At 40.5% G+C, this 24,049-nt stretch overlaps 1 protein-coding gene across 1 annotated transcript in view; it reads right to left on the minus strand.

Annotated features, from left to right (window-relative positions):
- Positions 1–24,049, minus strand: part of ipo11 (importin 11) — a 345,030-nt gene that overhangs the window by 281,759 nt on the left and 39,222 nt on the right. The window contains 2 exon segments of the mRNA XM_033029972.1: positions 3,777–3,849; positions 23,089–23,189. Coding sequence (XP_032885863.1) covers positions 3,777–3,849; positions 23,089–23,189 — 174 coding nt within the window.

The raw sequence follows: 24,049 nt of genomic DNA on the forward strand, positions 1-24,049 counted from the left end.
CTGTGGACCACTTGGGCAACAAAAACTCATATGTCAGGCTGTTATTCATTGATTACAGCACAGCATTTAATACAATCATCTCCTCCAAGCTGGTTACCAGACTCGCAGAACAAGGTCTCTGCGCATTCTCTGCAATTGGATCCTCGACTTCCTCATTCACAGACCACAGACTGTTCGAATTGGTGGAAAGGTGTCAGCCTCGATAACAATCAGCACGGGAGCACCTCAAGGCTGCGTGCTCAGCCCCCAGCTGTACTCACTCTATACTCATGACTGCGTAGCTGGTCATAGTGCAAACTCCATCATCAAGTTCGCTGATGACACCACTGTTGTGGGACGTATCATTGATGGGGACGAGTCAGAGTACAGAAGTGAGATCAATCGACTGACCAAATGGTGCCAGCACAATAACCTGGCCCTCAACACCAGCAAAACCAAGGAACTGATTGTGGACTTTGGAAGAGGTAGGATGGGGACCCACAGTCCCGTTTATATCAATGGTGGAAAGGGTCAAGAGCTTCAAATTCCTCGGCGTGCACATCTCTGAAGATCTCTCCTGGTCCAAGAACACTGATGCAATTATTAAGAAAGCACATCAGCGCCTCTACGTCCTGAGAAGATTACGGAGAGTCGGTTTGTCAAGGAGGACTCTCTCTAACCTCTACAGGTGCACAGTAGAGAGCATGCTGACCGGTTGCATCGTGGCTTGGTTCGGCAACTTGAGCGCCCAGGAGCGGAAAAGACTACAAAAAGTAGTAAACACGGCCCAGTCCATCATTGGTTCCCTACCATCGAGGGAATCTATCGCAGTCGCTGCCTCAAAAAGGCTGGCAACATCATCAAGGACCCACACCATCCTTGCCACACACTCATCTCCCCGCTGCCAATCGGGTAGAAGGTACAAGATCCTGAAGACTGCAACGTCCAGGTTCAGAAACAGCTTCTTCCCCACAGCCATCAGGCTATTAAACTCAACTCAAACTAAACTCTGAACACGGCTGTGGAAAGCATCTTGTCCGGAAATATTATAATCTGGTTTGGGAATTGCTCTGCCCAGGACAAGAAGGCTCTGCAGAGAGTAGTGCGTTCGGCCGAACGCACTATGGGTAGCAATGTTACAAAATTTTGAGATTTTAAAAATCAAGTCTGCAATTTATCCCATCAGATAAAGCATAAAAATAAGTTTAATTTGACACCTAATTCACTTTCATATCTCAAGTATTAAAAAAGTTATGGCCATTTTAATACTGGGAAATGAGCATCTTGTTCCCTATTGATTTTCTATGGACATAACAAAAAAGCTGTGATCGTGAACAGTCAAAAGCCCATAACTTTCTTAAAAATTAAGAGAACTGAATGAAATTTTCAGTTATCATAGATTGAAGCATTCTGAAACAAATATAAAATAATCTTACTTGGATGACCTGAAATTAAAGCATATAATTAGTTAGTTACCTAATTGTAGCTAATTTCAGACTTCAATTACTAGATCTAAACATCTATCCATTTCTTAATAAATGATTAACATTTTTAAGTAGCCTAAATGTCCAAATAATATTCACAAATAATTCACAATAAAACATGATTTTTAAATCTCATTTACATTAATTTATAGACCAAATGGAAGGAATTTAGTGTTCAATTGCTGTAAATTAAAGTCCATTTTAAATCAGCTTTCTAGTGGGTCCCTGTGGAACGCGCTGGTTTAGAACGTTCACATTGCGGTAGTTTTGTGCCCCAAATGCCCAGAAAAATACTGCGGGATATAATGGGGCCAAATTGAGCTACTCGCAATATTAAACTTTGTATAAAGGGATCTTTAGAAGCCCTTTTTAATGTAAAAATATACAGCCTACCTTCAGATATTTGCTTTATGAGACCCTGCGGGTGCGGGTGGTCGCGGGTTCAGAGATTGATTTTTAAACTACTATAACTATTTTACGAGGCCTTTAAAACTAATAATAGCTTTTGCGACGGGGTCTTTCAGCGATTTTTCGTTAATAATTAACTAGGCTGAACATCTTCGATTTGAACAGCCTAGAGAAAATCGCGTTTTAAACCCGCCCCCTCTAAACGGCGCCAAAATCGCGCACAACCTCAGCGGCAGATATTCAACGACGCTTCAGGTAGGCTTTGCAACATACCTACTATGGGATCTTCACTCGCCCCCCTGCAGGAACTATACATCAGGAGGTGCAACTCCAGAGCCAATAAAATCATGGGAGACCCCTTCCACCCCTGTAACGGACTGTTCCAGCTGCTACGGTCAGGCAAACGTCTCCGTTGCCATGCTGTGAGAACGGAGAGATTGAGAAGGAGTTTCTTCCCAGAGGCCATTAGGACTGTAAACTCCTATCTCACCAGGGACTAACTTTACTGTACCACTCTACTGCTTTTTAAAAAATTGCTGGGTTTTTTTCTCTTTTTCCTTCCGCCCACAATATTTAATATGAAAAAGAATATGTGATTCTGTTACATTCTGTTTGTAGTTTGTTTGGTTGTTTGTTTGTTTTTTCTTTTTGCACAAAGTCCGCGAGCATTGCCACTTTTCATTTCACTGCACATCTTGTATGTGTATGTGACGAATAGACTTGACTTGACTTGACGTGACTTGAATAGCCCATTATCTGTTTATTTGCACATTATCTGTTTTATTTATTCATGTGTGTATATATTTATATAATGGTATATGGACACACTGATCTGTTCTGTATTCATGCCTTCTATATTCTGTTGTGCTGAAGCAAAGCAAGAATTTCATTGTCCTATCTGGGACACATGACAATAAACTCTCTTGAATCTTGAATCTTGAAGATCTGGCTTGGGAATAGATCTCCTCAAGACCACAATAAATTACAGGGAGTTGTGATCTAGCCCAGTCCATCACACAGATCATACTCTCCACCAATGACTCTATCAAACACCATGCTACCGCGGGCCAACATAATCAGAATACAGTCGAAGTCTCCTCGACCTCATTGTGGACTGCTGACTTTGTCTCTGAAACTGTTGCGCTATAATGCTGAGAACTATATTCTGCACTCTGTATTTTTCCCTTTGCTCTGCCTATTGTATTTGAGTTTGGCTTAATTGTATTTATGTATTGTGTCATCTGATTTTGATTGGATAGCATGAAAAACATAGCTTTTTTTACTAAATCTCAGTACACGTGACAATAATAAACATAAAGCACAAAATGAGGCAATATTGGTCAGTCAGCCCAGAGCTGAGCACTAGACAGCCGGCTGTTTGCTGATCTCCGGTTAATAAGGAGAGATCTGCAAGTCAAATCACAGTCTTTATGCTTCAGTAGATGTTAAGACAGATGAAAAGTCAGACTATGTGATGGTGAGGGAAATGGGTAGTTTTAAATGTCGCTGAAAAACATTTTATACTATAACGTGAAACTAATGGCTAAATTACAGGCATTCACACATTTTCATCTATACATAAAAAATCCAAAAGCATCTTTGGAAACACAAACATACATCTGCAACATTGCCACTGAGGCACAAATAATGTACTTATTGTTTACCCCGGTCATCTAATTTACCCTTCTGTAACTCGATACTATGCTTTAAGCACTTCTATCAATAGAAGGCTTATCAATACTTTTTAAATTCACCTTGCATTTATTTTGTCTTTAAAACCATTACCAGTAATAATCGATTTTACTTCCTTTTATAATGACCAAATAGATATTTTTCATGGGACAGGGTAAAATAAATCATTCTTATAACACATAAAAATACCTTAGAATTCATTTCACCACCAACCTGATTCACGGGTTCATTAAAATTTGCTATGAGCCCTGCACGCAAAGAGGTCTTTTCTTCTTCTGCTAAAGCACTATAAAAAATAACAAATAAAAAATATTCCCCATAATTCCTGCAGAATTAGTCATATAATCTACACAACAAATCATGGCAAGATTTGAAAGATAAAATTGACTGTGTTCACAAACAATGTACAATTGAACAAAATATAATTGCAGAGATACAGTGCCCTACAAAATGTTTGGGACAAAGACCCATCATTTATTTATTTGCCTCCGTGCTCCACAAATTGAGGTTTGTAATCGAATAAAATCACATGTGGTTAAAGTGCACATTGTCAGATTTTAATAAAGGCCATTTTTATACATTTTGGTTTCACCTTGTAGAAATAACAACAGTGTTTATACATAGCCCCTCCCCCTCCCCCCCTCCCATCCCCCTCCCCCTCCCCCTCCCCCCCCCCCTCCCCCCCCCCCTCCCCCCAATTTCAGGGCATGTAAATGGAAGTAGTTATGTTTAGTATTTTGTTGCATATCCTTTGCATGCAATGACTGCTTGAAGTCAGCGATTCATGGACATCACCAGTTGCTGGGTATCTTCTCTGGTGATGCTCTACCAGGCCTGTATTGCAGCCATCTTTAGCTTATGCTTGTTTTGGGGGCTAGTCCCTTTCAGTTTTCTTTTCAGCACATAAAAGGCATGCTCAATTGGGTTCAGATCAGGTGATTGACTTGACCATTCAAGAAGTGACCATTTTTTAGCTTTGAAAAACTCCTCTATACACTTCAGGATTTATTATGCTATTACATCAGCAGTTGTATTATCAATGAAGATAAGTGAGCCAGTACCTTCAGCAGCCATACATGCCCAGGCCATAACACCCCCACCACTGTGTTTCACAGATGAGATGGGATGTTTTGGATCTTGGGAAGTTCCTTCTCTCCTCCATACTTTGCTCTTGCCAGCACTCTGATATAAATTAATATTCGTCTCATCTGTCCACAAGACCTTTTTCCAGAACTGTGGTTGCTCTTTTAAGTACTTCTTGGCCTATTTTATGCCGCTACCCAGTGGTTTGCATCTTGCACTGTAGCCTCTGTATTTCTGTTCATGAAGTCTTCTGCGGACAGTGGTCATTGACAAATCCACACCTGACTCCTGAAGAATGTTTCTAATCTGTCGGACAGGTGTTTGGGTTTTTTTCTTTATTATAGAGAGAATTCTTTTGTCATCACCTGTGGAGGTCTTCCTTGGCCTGCCAGTCCCTCTGCGAGTAGTAAGCTCACCAGTGCTCTCTTTCTTCTTAATGATGTTCCCAACAGTTGAGTTTGGTAAGCCTAAGGTTTGGCTGATATCTCTAACAGTTTTATTCTTGTTTCTCAGTCTCATAATGGCTTCTTTGACTTTCATTGGCACAACTTTGGGCCTCATGTTGATAAACAGCAATAAACGTTTCCGAAGGTGATGGAAAGACTGGAGGAAAGACAGGGTGCTGAGAGCTCTCTTATACCTGCATTGAGGAGGCAATTAAACACTATAATTGCCAGGGCCAGAGTGAGTTTGAAGAGACTTTAGGAAACAAATACATATCGAGTGTAAAGAGTACAGTAAATAGAGTGGGGCAGCCAGTTAATAAAGTATCTGGATTTCCAAAGAGGATGATAATTATCGCAGTCTTACTGCATTGAGTCAGCCATCTGACCCGACAGACAACTAAATATTGAACCAACTTTCCTTCTGCTTTTCATCAATGTGATTTTGAAGCGCCATTTGTTGACTTAAAAGATTTCAAGGCATACCATTCCAATCATTTGCAAATGAAACCACTGCAAAATACCTGTTCTTTACAGACATTCAGCACATACAAAAAGCTAGGACAGTAGGGCTCTGATCATCGCTATCCTAGAATCCAGAAATCCCGTCAGTTAGTACTTGTCTCACCTGGTTCTGATTCCCATTCTGCTTTTAATCTCACCAGGGCCCCGATTCCTATACTCCCTTTAAATTTGCCAGGTTTTATAGACAATAGACAATAGGTGCAGGAGTAGGCCATTTGGCCCTTCGAGCCAGTACCGCCATTCAATGTGATCATGGCTGATCATCCCCAATCAGTACCCCGTTCCTGCCTTCTCCCCATATCCCCTGACTCCACTATTTTTAAGGGCCCTATCTAGCTCTCACTTGAAAGTATCCAGAGAACCGGCCTCCACCGCCCTCTGAGGCAGAGGATTCCACAGACGTTTTGTTTTGTGCGCTCTCTTTAACCTCGTGGGTTCACTGGAAAATTTACGATACTGTGTAAAATATGAAAAACGGTACCCTCTAGATTTAGAGGAACCTGGGAAAAGGTTTTCTGAGAAGAGGAACCAAAGAACCAAGGAAAAAAGACTGATTATTATTCACCTTATCCATACCCCTCATGACTTTATCTATAAAATAACTCTTCAAAAAAATCCACACTATCCCATCTCTCCTTATTCCTCAAGCACTCCAGGCCCAGTAACATCTTTCTGTACCATTTCCTGCTTAAAGATGTCCTTCTTGGAGCCGGACAACCAAATCTGCAAACAATAAGCTAAGTGTAGTCTCACCAATGACTTGTACAATTCTATCATTTTGTCCCAACTCTTGAACAACAAAAGTAAGTGTACCAAATTCCAGTGGCATAATCCTGCCTATAGCGCCACTTTCAGGGAGCTATGCACCAATGTCTCGAGGTGTTTCTGTTGTACAACGTTCTCCAGGGCCCAAACACTTAGTGGCTAAGTCCTGCCTTGGTTTAAATTTACTAAAAGCAACACCTCTCACGTCTTAAGTTAAATTCCAGCTGCCATTTCTTTATCTACTTCCCCAATTAATCTTGATCCTATTGTCATAAGGTCATAAGTGATAGTAGAATTAGGGCATTCGGTCCATCAAGTCTACTCCGCCATTCAATCATGGCTGATCGATCTCTCCCTCCAAACCCCATTCTCATGCTTTCTCCACATAACCTCTGACACCTGTACTAATTAAGAATCTATCTATCTCTGCTTTAAAAATATCCACTGACTTGGCCTTCGCAACCTTTTGTGGCACAGAATTCCACAGATTCACTGCCCTTTGACCAAATAAATTTCTTCTCATCTCCTTGCTAAAAGAACGTCCTTTAATTCTGAGGCTATGACTAGTCCTGGACTCTCCCACCAGAGGAAACATCCTCTCCACATCCACTCTATCCAAGCCTTTCACTATTTGTATGTTTCAATGAAGTCCCCCCTCATTCTTCTAAAGGAAGTACAGGCCCAGTGCCGACAAATGCCTAGTCATTCCTAGGATCATTCTTGTAAACTTCCTTTGGACCATCTCCAGAGCCAGCACATCCTTCCTCAGATATGGTGCCCAAAATTGCTCACTATATTCTAAACGTGGCCTTACCAGTGCTTTACAGAGCCTCAGCATTACATCCCTGTTTTTGTGTACAAGCCCTCTTGAAATAAATGGCAGCAACTCATATCAAGAGTATCAAAATTAAAAAAACAAGTCGGAACAATTGGAATTAGAAGAACAGATTAGACAGTTTGATTTAGAAAATGCTACCAATCCTTCTATTGACAAACACAGTAAGATAGCAGTATTAAAATTTAAGTTAAATCAAATTCTTTCTACAAGAGTTATCAAGTTATTTCAATATACTAAGCAAAAAAACTTTGAATTCGGTGACAAACCGCACAAACTTATGGCACGTCAGTTGAGAAAAATGGAAAAAGATCATACCATTCAAAAAAATTAGATCAGGAAAAGGTGAGCTGCTTACACTCCCTAAAGATATCAACGAAAGATTTTTACAATTCTATCAAAATTTATACACATCTAAAACTTTAGTAGAAACTATAAAGATTAAAAACTTCCTTGACAATTGCAATCTTCCGTCACTTAACGCGACGGAACGTGAAGAACTAGGAGCGCAGATTACAGTAAAAGATGTTGAAGAGACTATTAATTCACTGAATAATGGTAAAACGCCAGGCCCAGATGGGTTTAGTAACGAATTTTATTTTAAAAATTCATGAATTAATCTCTCCTCAGTTACAAGACCTTTATATACACGCATTTAAAGAACGGACGTTACCACAAACTTTAGCCGAATCAACTATTACACTGATACCCAAAAAAAGATAAAGATCTTGATGAGCCAGGATCATATAGAGCAATAGCTTTTTTAAATACAGACCAGAAAATATTAGCTAAAACCCTGGCAAGAAGACTAAGGACGTTAGTAAATTAATACACCCTGATCAAACTGGGTTTATACCCAAGAGACATTCGTTCAATAACTTGAGGTGCTTGTTTAATATAATGTACTCATACAGAACGATACACGAAGACTTATCAATTATTTCCTTAGACGCAGAAAAAGCATTTGACCAAGTAGAATGGGAATATCTCTTCACAGTATTGCAAAAACTCCAACGAGGAGAAAACTTTATTTCATGGACAAAGTTGTTATATAACAATCCGACTGCCAGAATACTGACTAATCCAATACTCTCACATAAATTTCAATTATCCAGGAGCAATAGACAAGGGTGTGCATTATCACCACTGTTATTTGCCCTAGCGATAGAACCCTTAGCTGAAAGTATAAGAGTACATCAGAGCATACATGGCTATAATACTAAATATTCTAATAATAAGATATCGTTGTATGTAGACGATGTACTATTATATATTACCAGCTCCCAAGTCAGTATCCCAAATATACTAAATCTTATAGAACAATTTGGCTACTTTTCAGGATAAAGAATAAACTGGAACAAAAGTGAAATAATGCCGATAAAACTTCAAGACCCGTCACACCTTCTAAAATTTCCCTTTAGAATGTCAGAGGCCTGATCTGAGCTAACGTTATTTCAAAGACGTTTTCTTAACAATGGCCTGATAACGGCGAAAAAACTAATACTTACATTTTGGAAACAGACAACAGTCCCTACAGTGAAGATGTGGATCACAAACATGTCCAAGACACTACATTTGGAAAACATTAGGCTTGTCTTGGCGGAAAAAACAGATCAATTTCTCAAGACATGGACACCCTTCACCAAATTCTCCCCTGACTCTCAGTCTGATGCAGAGCCTCAAACCGAAACGTCAACAATTCCTTTTCTCCAGAGATGCTGCTTGACCCGCTGAGTTACTCCAGCTTTTTGCATTTGCGCCTTAATTTAGTTCAACAAAGAAACTGACAAGTTACTAAAGAACTGAGTTACTCCAGCTTTTTGCATTTGCTTATTACACCATTTTGTATCCAATTGGCTAGCTCACACTGGATCCCATGTGCTTGAATCTCCGGGCCAATATTGCTGGACCTTGTCTAATGTGAACTAAAGACCATGTAGATGGTATCTCCAGCCCTGCCCTCATCAATCTCCTGTCACTTCAATAAACTCTAATGCTGTGAGATCCTGTCCCTCCAGTAACCTCCCAGTAACATTTCCATCAAAAAGACAATGGAAATATCACTGCCAGGGCCACTGCAAGTTCTTCCCACACTGTCCTAGGATGTACTTAATCACATGTACCTAAAGTGATGTACTTAACCATCTTAATATGCTTTTGTAATATGGATAGATTCTAAGATTCTAAGATATCGCATGATTTCCTTTAAGTTCTTGGGTTCCATAATTTTCTCCATGGTAAATACAGGTTAAAAATCTTAATTTAAATCTGATCTAGCTCCTGTGTCTCCTCACATGGACGACCACATTGATCCTTATGTGGACTTACTTTCTCCCTAGTTATCTTTTGGGTTTTAATATACTTGTAGAATCTCTTAGGTCTGACAGGTAAAGTACAGGAGAATACCATCTCATGTCCTTTAAGTATACTCCTACATTTCCTATATTCCTCAAGGGATCTGCTTGATCCCAGCTGCCTATACCAGACATATGCCTCCTTTATCTTACCAGAGCCTCAATATTCCTAATCAACCAGGGTTCTCCAATCCTATCACCCGTGCCCTTCGATCTAACAGGATCATATGGTCCCTGAACTCTCACAGTCTCACTTTTTAAAAAGCGTCCCACTTGCCAGATGTCCCTTTACCTGCAAACAGCCTCTTCCAATCAACCTTTACAAGTTCTTGTCTAATGGTCATCTTTGAACCTTTCATTTGCTTGCTACGTAATCACTTCCCACAACATAGCCCAGAATAGCATTGAGCAGAAGCCACTTTTCATATCGCTCGAGACAGCTCTCAAAGAAGGAAGGCAGCGATAATGAAATATACCATTGTTATCCATGGGCCAACGTATCTGGTCAATTTAGGTGAGATACATTCGAAAATCAAGACCTCAGACATGCAAATAAATACTGGCAAGATCAAAGCCAGGGTAGACACAAAATGCTGGAGTAACTCAGAAGGACAGGCAGCATCTCTGGAGAGAAGGAATGGGTGACGTTTTGGGTCGAGACCCTTCTCGAGCCTTCTTCAGAGCAAAGCCAGACCACTTGAACTGCTAGAAATATTATTTGTTTACCACTGACAGTACATTTTTCCTATTTCATTCAATTGACAAAAATAAGTCAATTGATAATCTACACATTCAAACCTTCCACGCCATAATTGATAAGAATTCAAGTTTCTATCCCTCTGGATTCAGCTATTTTAATGCCAAGACGGGTTCCTAACTAATGGCCACTGCAATTCTTATACTCTGCCCAACTAATTTAAGTGACTCAATTTCCTCCAACACTTCGAGCCATAGAGTGATGCAGTATGCGCCCAACTTGCTCACACCGGCCAACATCTGCCAGCTACACTGGTCCCACCTGCCTGCGCTTGGTCCATATCCCACCAAACTTGTCCTATCCATGTACCTGTCTAACTGTTTCTTAATCGTTGGGATAGTCCCAGCCTCAATTACCTCCTCTGGCTGCTTGTTCCATGCACCCATCACCCCTTGTGTGAAAAAGCTATCCCTCAGATTCCTATTAAATCCTTTCCCCTTCACCTTGAACCTATGTCCTCTGATCCTCGATTCCCCTTATCTGGGCAAGAGACTCTGTGCATCTACCTGATCTATTCCTCTCAAGATTTTATACATAACTATAAGACACCCCTCATCCTCCTACTCTCCAAGGAATAGAGACCCAGCCTACTCAACCTCTCCCTATACCTCAGACCCTCTAGTCCCGGCAACATCCTCCTAAATCTTCTCTGAACCCTTTCACACTTGACAATATCTTTCCTATAACATGGTGCCCAGAACTGATCACAATACTCTAAATGCGGTCTCACCAATGTCTTACCCAACTGCAACATGAACTCCCAATTTCTATAGCCAAAAGCCTTTTTAACAAACTTATCTACCTGCGACTCAATCTTCAAGGAACCATGCACCTGCACTCCTAGATCCCTCTGCTCTACAACACTACCAAGAGGCCTACCATTCACTGTGCAGGTTGTGCCCTTGTTTGACATCCAAAAATGCAACACCTCACATTTCTCTGTACTAAATTCCATCAACCATTCCTCAGCCTACCTGGCCAATTGATCCAGATCCTGCTGCAATCTTTCACAACCATCTTCACTATCTGCAAAACCACCCACTTTTGTATCACCAGCAAACTTGCTAATCTTGCCCTGTATGTTCTCATCCAAATGTCAATGACAAACAGTAACAAGCCCAGCACCGAACCCTGAGGCACACCACTAGTCACAGGCCTCCAGTCTGAGAAGCAACCTCCCACCATCACCCTCTGCTTCCTTCCATGAAGCCAATTTAAACGTGCAGTTTAAACCAACCCTTGAACGACTTGAATTTTATTGCAATTACCTCCAGGCCACAAAACATCACTTCTAGCACAAACCACCACACATGTTCAATCAATCAATCAATCAACCTTTATTGTCATCTTGCAAGCAACAGTTGTACAGTGCAAAATGAAAAGGAATGTTCATCATGTATGCCAATGATAGACACTGACCAGGAATTATATCAAAGTACAGAAGGCTTTACAAAGCTTACAAGCCTTACAAAGGTAAAATGTTGATGCATTAGGTCACTATTCAACACGAGGAAATAAAATTACAAAGAAGACTTTAAACATTGGTTTATTTTCATAGGATACTTTGTCCTGGATGGAATCAAACTTCTTGAATTTTCAAGGAGTCTTCAGACAAAATGAGAGTTCACATTCCATTACTTGTGGCAATTGTCTCGTCAACACAGGTTGAATTCGCCAGCAATTTTATGTTGATTGGTAAAGCTAATTAAATTTCATGATCATTATACTACAAGTTTTCACCTCAAGAACAATTTCACATTTGTCGGCCATATACTTCAAGTAGTATCATGTGGTTCTACGGTCTGTAGGGGGCGCTCCTCTGTGTGCAGCCATGTCAGCAGCGCGTCAGTTTTTCCAGCTTTTTTTTATTTTTTAGTATGTTTTAAAGTGTGTATTTTGTGTTTCTTCGTGTGTTTTGTGTGGGGGGTGGTGTGGGGGGGGGTAAGGGGGAAACCGCTTCGGTCGCCTCCTCCATGGAGAGGCGACTTTTTCCAGGTCGCCTCCCCCGTGGCCTAACATCAAGGATCGACGCGGCCTTTCCCGGAGACGTGCCCGGGGCTTCAGCGGCGGGCGCAGCGTGGACTCTCGTTGTGGAGCGGGCGACCCTCGCTGGGGCTCGCTGGAGGGGAGCGCTCCGTTTCGCTGGCCCGGGGCAGCCGGCAGCCTGAAGTCGCAGCCTGAAGTCGCGGTCTGCAGAGCTCCAGCTGGTGCGGCGTCTACAGCCCGGCATCCCTCGTGGGGGACCCGGGGAAAGAAGAAGCCATCACTGCCGGCCCGCGGCCAACTTCTACCGCGGGTGCGGCATGGACTTACCATCTCCCCTGGAGGGGAGCTTCGACCGCCGGCCCTGCAGTCTACGGTGCTTCTGGCTGCGGCGGGGACTTTAAATCTCGACCGCCGGCCTGCGGCCTACAACAATCTAAAGCCGCGGTCTCCGGTGAGGAAGGGCCGATCCTGGACTGACTGGACTCTGGTCCTGTACACGGGGGGGAAATGGAGGAGGACTGGCCAAATTTTTGTGCCTTCCACCACAGTGATGAATGCTGTGGTGGATGTTTGTGTTACAGTTTTATTGTGTGTTCTTTATTATTGTACTGCTGCTGACAACCCAAATTTCCACCAACCCTGGTTGTGTGGCAATAAATTATATCTATCTATCTATCTTCTCTTTGATTTAGTGCCAAAGGTTCACATTTTCAACATGCATGTTCTATCTTTAAAAAATATTATATCTTAGAAGAAAATATATGGTCTCTTGTGCCTTCTCTAGCATTAAAATATGATGGCAGATCATTTACGTCAGCACCACCTTCCTGCACTAACCCCAAACATCCCGATTCCTTTAATATGAAAAAATGTATAATGATCCATCTTGAAGATACTCAGCATTTAGGTGCAGACATCCCTCCAAATAAAGGATTTTCCTCTCCTTTCTGTCTAGAACAGCTGACCCCTTATTCTGATTCCTAATCCCTACACCCTAGATAGATGAATGTTCATCCACTTATTTGCGCTGCCATGCACCAGAGGAATCATGTATATTTTAAAATTAGATTTTACTCTAATTCTTCTGAACTCAATAGGAATCACTTGCCCAAACTCTCCACAAATGACAAGCCCAGTATCCTAAAAAACAATTTGATACCATTATTGTACTCCATCTATCACGTGCGTATGTTTCTTTGTGTACAGTGACAAGTCCAGTCCATTAAATTCCAGGTATTGCCACACTAAGGTTCTACAATATTTTTCACTAAATGTTTTATTGGATTAATGGTTTAAAAAAAAGTGCCATTTTTAATGGTACAAATAGTTAATGCTGATATGATGTGTTTAATGGACAAAATATGCATTTGGAGCAGGCATTCCGGGACTCAGCAAGTTCCCCACCATAATCATGCAATTTTGATGGGAAGAAAATTCTTAAGGTACAACACATTTAATTTAAGAGGTGAATGATTAAAGCTCATTCATATTTTCAGGCTTAGTATATTAAAAAAAAAATGCTCAATAGCAATTTGATAATGAATATTTCTCCCAATTAGCGGAGTATCTTTGATTCAGAATTTTAATTATCAAAGTAGCCTTTATGTTAAAGCACAGCTTCTGATGAACTTGACAGTCCCAACAGGTCGGTTTTCCTGTTTAACGTAAATTAATAAAAGGAAGCCAGCAGATTTCTAAAAGAAAATTGTGATTAACAAACTTGAATGAGCTTTTTGCAAAGTGTTACTAAGTGAATTACAGTTTCTTTATACTGACGTCCATAATGCATTTGTTAATGTGCCATATAATCAGCTTGTCAGCAAGATGAAGCCATAAGGCAAATGAAATGCAGCATCATGCTGCTGATGAAGCTGATGGCATTTGCAATTACAGCCCAAATGCTCCAAATCCATTTTGAACAGTATTGGCTGCAAACTGGCCGAGAAACAAAATACAACTGTAGTGAACAGTTGTTTCTTGTACTGAGGTAGGGATTTAGATAATGACTTTAACCACGTCAGTGCTGAAATTACGATTTTTTTCTGACACATTAATGAAGCACAAAATTAAAAGCAAGGAAGTTATGGTGTTTTTATAAAACATGGGATCAGCCTTTACAATACAATACATTTATTTGTCATTTGGACCCCGTTGAGGTCCAAACGAAATGCCGTTTCTGCAGCCATACATACAAAACAAAAAGACCCAAGACCCAACACAATTTACACAAACATCCTTCACAGCGCATCTTCTCCTCGCTGTGAAGGAAGGCAAAAAAAACATATCTCTCCCCTGCACTCCCCTCTCCCCCCCATGTCAGAGTCAAAGACAGAGTCAAAGCCCCCGGCGCGCGATGTTAAATGTCCCGCAGCCATAAAAGCCACGCGGGGTGATGCAAGGCCACGCACCAGGTCTTGGTGTTGGAGCCCCGGCGGGCTCTTGGTGTTGGAGCCCCGGCGTGCGCTCACAAAGTTCCGCGGCCATTCCAAGCCGCGCGGGGCGGTGATGTAGGCCCCGCTCCAGGTAATCTTCAACCCCGCAACTCGGGCGGGAGAAGTCGCCGTTGCGGAAGCCCCGAAAAGCGGTCTCCCACCATGGACCCGCGGGCTCCCGGTATTACTGTCCACAGACCTGCGGTAGGAACTTCCGAATCTCCGGGTGTCGGGTCACAGCAGCGCGCCACCACAGCTACACCCGCTCCGGACTCGGCCAGCTCCGTGATGGTGAGTAGATCCGCAGCTCCGCGACTGGAGCCCCAGGTCATTCCTGTTGGAGGCCGCTCCACGTTGCAGCCCCAACGACAACGGAGACCCGACAAAGAAAAGGTCGGGTCTCCCGTGCAGGGGAAAGACCTTAAAGTCCCCCCCCCCCCCCCCCCCCCCCCACACACATACCCCGACAAAAAAAACAATAAAAACTACATAGAAACAAGACAGAAAACAATAAAAAGACAGACGGACTGCAGAGGCCGCTGCTGACAAGAGTCGCGCCGCCCAACAGATCTGTAGTATTCTATTTTTTTAATTTTGGCAGGATGTACACATGGATGCAGCATTTGAGAATGGCCTGAAGGCCTCAAAGGTGGTTCAGGAATGGTTTACAGAAATGTTTCCAAGAATGGGAGACTTGATTTGAGTGAGGACTAGAGAAAAGGATTGGATCCCCCCAGAGAAGGGTGAAAGGTTCTGTGATAAAGATACTCAAACTAACGAACAGTGTACACAGAAAGTAGACAGATTCATACCATGAGCTGAAGAGCCGAGAGCAAGATGGCTGGCAAAAGGACCAAAGCATTGAGTGGTTAGTATCTTACATGCAAGGCATGGTCGGGTGGTGGAGATGCATTGCATTATAGCTTTCAAAGGGAACTTTCAAAGAGGAGTTCCTCAATATGTGAAAGAAAAATAATCTCAGGGCTACAGGGAGTGGGAAGCGAGTGAGATTACCAACTTGGTTCTTATGGGGAACCACATTGATTGGAAGGGGCAAAAGGACTACTTCCCTAATTCTGAGTTTGTATATTCAATGTATTACTACAGCTTAAACAACTGCTTGAACAAGGGTTTCTTTCTCAACAAATGCTGCTTAATTTATTATCATCATTTACTGTTTTTATTTCAAATTTCCAGCATCTGCAATATTGGTTTTGAATGCAGGTATCATTTTTTTGGGCAAGGGTGGCAGTCAGTCTGCATAAGGTGGCATGGTGGCCCAGTCGTTATTACTGCTTTCTCACAACTCCATACACCTGGGCTCTATCTCGACTTTAGATGTTGACTGTGATCAAGTTTCCTCTGGGTGCTTTTGTATAATTACACACCCTAAAAATGTGCTAGTAGGCCACTATAAATTACAACTTAGAATAAGTTAACGCCAAAAATAATCAAAGGGGAATTGATGGGCATGTGTCCCAGAGAATAAGTTACAGAGGTAAAGGGAAGTGAGCCTAAAGAGATTACTTCCCTGGAAGTCATCAGGAACCTGATAGCCTACCCCTATGTTATTCTTTTTTATTTATTTTTTATTTATTAGAAGCAAGTGTACAAAAATATCAGCAGCGGCATGTGACATAAAACAGTTATTGTACAGCTTCAATTTTGATTTTTAGCTATAGTTAAGAGAAAAGAATAGAGGAAAAGCAAGAGAGAGAAAAAGTGGAATGTGCAAGGATAGAACCCCTAGACTGCCAAAGTGGTGTAGCCAAAGAGTGAGTAAGTAAAAGAAATAAGGAAGGAATAGAGAAATAAAAAGACAAAAAGGAAGGAAAAAAAAGTGATGATATACCTGCCTCGCATCCCTCCCCACTCATCACCCAACCCGTAATTAAATTTAACTCCAAAATATGTTGCACCATACTATCCTTGTAATAAATCAATGAAAGGTGTCCATGTCTTCGAAAAATGCTCTGGTTTTTCTGCTAAGACAAGCCTAATATTTTCAAGATGTAGCATCTCAGAAATGTTTGTAATCCACATTTTAAGAGTAGGGACAGATGTATGTTTCCAAAATTTGAGTATTAATTTTTTCACCGTTATCAGACCATAATGAAGGAAACTAAATATTGATAGCTCAGAGCAGGCTTCCGACGTGCCTGGAATAATCAATTCCGTGTCCAATTTTGTTTTTAGTGTTTTTGAGAGAATTTCAAAAATACCTCTCTAAAAATTATGTAATTTTATGCAAGAGGCGAAGGAATGTTGCTTCCTGAAGGAGACATTTGTCACAAATACATTTGGAAAGATCTTATTCAGTTTAGACTTTGAGTAGTAGAGTCTATGCAGTATTTTAGATTGATTTAGCGCATGTCTAACGTTAATCGACCAATTGTGTATATATAAACGGTTTTCTTCCCATCTATCTTTTGGAATTTTTAGGCCTAGTTCCTCTTCCCAGTCTCTTCTAATTGCTTCTGACGATGGGATTTCTATATTTAGAAGGGTGTTATACAAATATGATGTTAAGTTGTTTGACTCTGAATTTCTATTCATATATTCGTCTAGTATATCTGGCAGCAAAGTTTGGTAGTCTTGGGTATATGTTTTCAGATAGTCTCGAATTTGAAGGTATCTGAACTATTGATTACCTTTCAGGAGATATTTCGACTGTAATTCTTGAAATGAGAGAAGAGTTCCTATCTCAGAAAGATCTCCGAGATTTTTGATTCCTAATCTTTCCCAATATGTAAACGTTTTATCTATAATAGATGGCTTGAACAAAGGGTTATTGGCAAGGAGATAAATATCTTAGTTTAAAGGTTGATTTCACGTCTCCAGATTTGTAGAGTGCTGTAAATAATCGGATTTTTATCATATAATGTGTTCTTCAAATTTATCGGAGAGAAGAATCGCGCCTATATTAAAAGGCGAACAATCCTCTCTCTCCATTATTTACCAATCTACCTGTTGGCCTGTATTGTCCAGCCAGTAGATTACATTTTTAATATTCGTTGCCCAGTAATAGTATAAGAAGTGGGGGAGAGCCAATCCACCAGTTTCTTTGGGTTTACATAGATGCCGTTTATGAATTCTATGTGTTTTATAATCCCAGATAAAGTTTGTAAACAGAGAATCAAGTTTTTTGAAAAAAAAATTAGGAAGATATATCAGTATTGATTGGAATAAATACAGGATTAGTGGGAGGAAGATCATCTTTATAGCATTTATTCTGCCTATTAGAGACATCGGAAGTGTTTTCCAGAATTGAATAAGAGCGTTTAATTTAGTAAGTAAAGGAGAGTTGAATAGAGAGGTATATTTTCTGGTTACCTGAACACCCAGATTTTTGAATTTTTTCCGTAGCTATTCTGAAAGGGAATTTTAGAAGGTGTGTCGGTTCTTGAGGTTTTATTGACATCATTTCACTTTTGTTCCAGTTTATTCTATATCCTGAAAAGGAGCCGCAATCCTCTATAAGATTTAATATATTTGGAATGCTAACTTGGGAATTGGTGATATATATATTAATACATCATCTGCATATAATGATATTTTATTTATTTATTTATTTTTTATTAGAAGCAATGTACAGTTGTATAAACCATGGAATATAACATAATACATTTCGTGTACAACTTCTTGTTTTAAATTTAACAATATAAAACTAATAGACACAAGAAAAGAAGAAAGAAGAAGAGATTAAGGAAAGTAGTGATGTGTAGGCCCCAAAAGTTAGCAATTGGTAATTTGTGCATAGATGGAGAGAAAGAGCCCAAAGAGATATAGAAAAAAAGAGAAGGAAGGAAGCCCAAAAAGGAAGAGCAAAAAAAACAAAAAAAAGGAAATATATTAAGATAAAAAGAAAGCGAGAAAATAGAAAAAAAAAGGAAGAAACAAAACAGAACAGAAAAGAAAAGGGATATACCTACTTCATGTCTTTCCACACCCCTCACCCAGTTCTGAAACGGTTAATTACCAGAATTATGTTGCACCATATTATACTTGTAATAGATCGATGAAGGGAGACCATATCTTTAAGAATTGTTCTGATTTTCCTGCTAGAACGAATCTCATATCTTCCAGATGTAACATTTCAGACATGTTTGTGATCCACATTTTAAGCGTTGGGGTCAGTGAATTTTCCCAAAATTTGAGTATAAGTTTTTTTGCTGTTATCAATCCATAGTTGAGGAAACATTTTTGAAATGAAGTTAGCTTAGAGCAGGCTTCCATTGTTCCAAAAATAATCAATTCTGTGTTAGGGTCAAGTTTTATTTTAAATAGTTTTGAGAAGATTTCAAAGATTTCTTTCCGAAATTTATGGAATTTTATACAAGATACGAAGGAGTATGATATTTTATTATTGATTTAGAATTATAGCCGTGAATGTTCGGATGTACTCTTATACTTTCAGCTAGAGGTTCAATCGCAAGGGCAAATAACAGGAGTGATAATGCACATCCCTGTCTATTGCCCCTGGATAACTGGAATTTAGGTGAGAGTATATGGTTAGCCAGTATTCTGGCAGCCGGCTTATCATATAACAGTTTTATCCATGAGATAACATTTTCTCCCAACTGGAATTTTTGCAATACTGTAAAAAGATATTTCCATTCTACTTGATCAAATGCTTTTTCTGCATCTAATGAAATAATTGATAAGTCTTCTTTTATAGTTCTGTGTGAGTACATTATGTTGAAAAGGCATCTCAAATTATTAAACAAATGTCTCGGGTATAAACCCTGTTTGATCCGAGTGTATTAATTTATTAACGTATTTAATCTTCTTGCCAAAGTTTTCGCTAATATTTTCTGATCTGTATTTAACAGGGCGATTGCTCTGTATGATCCTGGGACTTCCAGATCTTCATATTTTTTGGGTATAAGTGTGATAGTTGATTCAGCTAGTGTTTGTGGTAATGTCTGTTCTTTAAATGCGTATGTATAAAGGTTGTATAAACGCGGGGAAATTACCTCGTAAAATCTTTTATAAAATTCGTTACTAAACCCGTCTGGTCCTGGTGTTTTGCCGTTCTTCAATGAATTGATTGTCTCTTCCATTTCTTTAATTGAAATCTGTGCTCCTAATTCATCTCATTCCAGCGGATTAAGCGTTGGAAGAATTTCGGTGCGACTCTCTTCAGCAGCAGCCTCTGCAGTCCGTCTGTGATTTATTATTTTTTATCTCGTTTTTATGTAGTCTTTGTTATTTCTTTTGTTTGGGTATGTGTGTGGGGGGGTGGGGGTGGTGTGGGGGGGAGGGGGTAACTTTAAAATCTTTCCCCTGCACGGGAGACCCGACCTTTTCTTTGTCGGGTCTCCGTTGTCGTTGGGGCTGCAACGTGGAGCGGCCTCCAACAGGAACGACCTGGGGTTCCAGCTGCGGAGCTGCCGACTACTCACCGTCACGGGGCTGGCCGAGTCCGGAGCGGGTGGAGCTGTGGTGGAGCGCGGCTGCGGCTCGACCCCCGGAGATTCGGAGGCTGCAACTGCGGGTTTGGCGGACGGCGGCACCGGGAGCCTGCGGGTCCCTGCTGGGTGACCGCTTTTCGGGGCTTCCGCAACGGCGACTTCTCCCGCCCGAGTTGCGGGGTTGAAGATTACCTGAGCGGGCCCTTACAGCACCGCCCCGCGCGGCTTGGAATGGCCGCGGGACTCTGTGGGCGCACGCCGGGGGCTCTAACACCAAGACCCGGTGCGCGACCTTGCATCACCCGGCGTGGCTTTAATGGCCGCGGGACAATCGCCATCGCCAGCCCGGGGCTTTGACTTTGACTCTGACTCTGACTCTGACATGGGGGGGAGAGTGCAGTGGAGAGATAAGTTTTTTTTGCCTTCCATCACAACGATGTGATGGATGTTTGTGTAAACTGTGTTGTGTCTCGGGTCTTTTTGTTTTGTAATGTATGGCTGCAGAAACGACATTTCGTTTGGACCTCAAGGGGTCCAAATGACAATAAATTGAATTGTATTGTATTGTATTACAGTTATCAAGAAAGTTTGTAATTTTTCTCCTTTCTGTCAATGTTTTGGATGTATATAAATTTTGATAAAATTGGGCAAATCTTTCATTAATGGCCAATTGTTCCATCCTATTTTTTTTTGTTTTGATATGCTTGATATGAAATGATAGAAACTCTAATAAAAGCCTTAAAAGATTCCCATAATAACGAGGGCGAAATACCTGGGGTATCATTGGTCTCAAAAAAGAGTTCCATCTGTTGTTTTAAATATTTACAACAATCTGGATTATTTAGTATTTGAGGATTAAACCTCCAGAACAATTTTTTATTAAACATTCCTTCTAGTTTTAAGGAGAAGGTTAGCGGGGAATGATCGGAAATAGTACTATTATGGTATTTGGGATTAATTGTGAAAGGTATTAATTTAGTGTCCACTAGGAAATAGTCAATACGTGTATAGGTTTTATGTACTGATGAGTAGAAGGAGTATTTTCTTCCGGATGGGTTTCGAATCCTCCATACGTCTGTTATATTTGTATTTCTTATATACGTATTTAAGAGTTCGTTGGATTTTGATTTTGTATTATATCTCTTTTGTTGTGAAGATTTATCCAAGTATTGATCCAGAACACAATTGAAATCTCCCCCAATTATCAATAAATGAGGTGGCAAACATTTTGCCAATAATGGAGGTTATCATTTTCTATCATTTTAAAAATTGATTTCCTGTCTTGTGTTAATTTTACAGCTGAAGCTTATATTTATATATTGATTTTAAAATGGCAAAATATTCTAAGATGGTTTGTAAGACTACGTTCAAATAAATATTACCACTGTTATGTAAGGAAATGCTGAAACGGGCAACTAAAAGTTGTTGGATAGAGAGAATAAAGAGGCAGTTGAGGGATGGAATTTTATAAGGAAGGGTCTTGGCAGCTAAAATGAGGGCATTGAGATGTAGTCCCCTTGCATGCAGTTCAATTTGTTGGACTGCAGTGAACACAATAGAAGGCATTGCTCACTTGTGACAACTGAATCGAACAGCAAAAATTGATAGAATAAGGAAATTACTGAAAAACAAAAGATTTCGAAGGATTTCAAAATGTAAAAAAGTTATTCATATAGATCGTCAGAATGATAACAGAATGTCAAAAGATGAGTAGCAAAAATGTAAAAAATACAGATATATAATTGGAAAAGAAATTCCCCTTTATTGTCATTGAGATTACCATTATTTATATTGCCATCATTAATGTCCTGTGACTTGCCATTGACGGGAAACTTCACTTGATCAATTGCACAAATATCCATGTCACTTGTCCTGTGCTGCATGGCTCATGTCTACCTCGAACCTCCTGATCATTTGTGAAAATATGAAGATCCACTTCTCATTTAGCTGGTTACGTGCATCTGCAACAGCAGTCAATCAATCCAGCCAAGATAGAATAACCTAATTGAACAGATAATTGGTGTGTACCATTGCTTCAAGGCACACACTGTTCTGACTTGGATATACTCAAATTTATAATTTGGACAAAATCATGGCAACATTGCTCGAGGATCTTTGGGGCATGGAGCAAAATCAACTACTGCCACTTTCCCAATGGCAGAGGGGGAAGGGCAATATATGTTGGTCTTTCCATAGATACCATATCATAGATATGCTTTTCAGTAATTTCCTTATTCTATCAATTTTTGCTGTTCGATTCAGTTGTCACAAGTGAGCAATGCCTTCTATTGTGTTCACTGCAGTCCAACAAATTGAACTGCATGCAAGGGGAGTACATCTCAATGCCCTCATTTTAGCTGCCAAGACCCTTCCTTATAAAATTCCATCCCTCAACTGCCTCTTTATTCTCTCTATCCAACAACTTTTAGTTGCCCGTTTCAGCATTTCCTTACATAACAGTGGTAATATTTATTTGAACGTAGTCTTACAAACCATCTTAGAATATTTTGCCATTTTAAAATCAATATATAAATATAAGCTTCAGCTGCAAAATTAACACAAGGCGGGAAATCAATTTTTAAAATGACAGAAAATGATAACCTCCATTATTGGCAAAATGTTTGCCACCTTATTTATCTCAAAACGTAATTGCTCTAGCACTGGCAGACATATCTACTGACAAGGCCCTACATTTGGAATGAATTCCCCTCCCCTAGGTTTCATAAAACTTTGATCAACAATGTTTCCTCGTGTGCTTCATGTGCTTCAAAGTTAAGGTTTTGTTCGCTAGCATCCCTCTGAAATCCTTTGGCAGTTTTTTTCTACATTAAAGGGCTACATGTAAATGGAAATGTGACATTTCCACAATGTTCCGTGAACCTGCAAATAAAACTTAAGTTCAATAAGATTCCCAAATCGCAAAGTACTTACTGCGGAGCAATGCGTCGCCAGTAACGATCAATTCCATTTTTGAAGTACAACACAGCAAGCCACCGTACATTCACATCTAGTGTGTGATTGGTAAAGATATTCTGTAAAAGTAAATATATCAACTTAAAATAATTTGAGAGGAGGCTTTTGTAGCTATGTAACTTAGCCTGACAGATGTATGTGTATTACATCAGAAATGCATTCTTCTTCAAGTCTAACTACTTGAACATAAGATAGTCACAAAGAACTGGAGTTACTCATCGAGTCAGACAGCATCTCTGGAGAAAGGAATAGATGACGTTTCCGGTTTCAGGTCGAGACCCTTCTTCAGTCTGACCCTTCTCCAGCTTTTTGTGTCTATTGTCGGTTTAAAGCAGCATCTGCAGTTCCTTCCTACACATGCTTGTTAAACAGCTTTTGAAATCCACTATTTATACAGCGACCATCACTTGGGTTCAGAAATCAAACCGTAATATCTGCTGATTGCTGCAATGCTTTTTTGATGAAATTGATGAGTTATATTCTCAACTGAAATTGAACCTTTCTGGTACAGCCAATCAACATCTAATTATATAAATGTTACATTGAAAATCTAAGCAAAACACGTAATGTTGCAGATTAAAACAGAAAGTGTTGGCAATACAGGTCAGATGGAGATCGACCTAACAATAAACGATTATATTCAAACAAACTAAAAGGTGATAGACATTAATAGTATTTACGTACAAAATCATAGAGAAAGGGAGGAGGTGCTGATGCAGCCAGGAAACTGGAGGAGGGGGAGGGAGGGGGGGAGAGAGGAGGAGTGGGGGGAGAGAGGAGTGGGGGAGTGGGGAGGAGGGGGGGAGATGGGAGGAGGGGGGGTGAGAGGGGGGGGAGGAGAGGGTGGGGAGGAGGGGGGAGGGTGGGGAGGGGTGAGGCGAGGGGGGGAGCGAGTGGGATGGGGGAGGAGGGTAGGAGG

This window comes from Amblyraja radiata, chromosome 1 (assembly GCF_010909765.2).
Source record: "Amblyraja radiata isolate CabotCenter1 chromosome 1, sAmbRad1.1.pri, whole genome shotgun sequence".
Taxonomy (NCBI): domain Eukaryota; kingdom Metazoa; phylum Chordata; class Chondrichthyes; order Rajiformes; family Rajidae; genus Amblyraja; species Amblyraja radiata.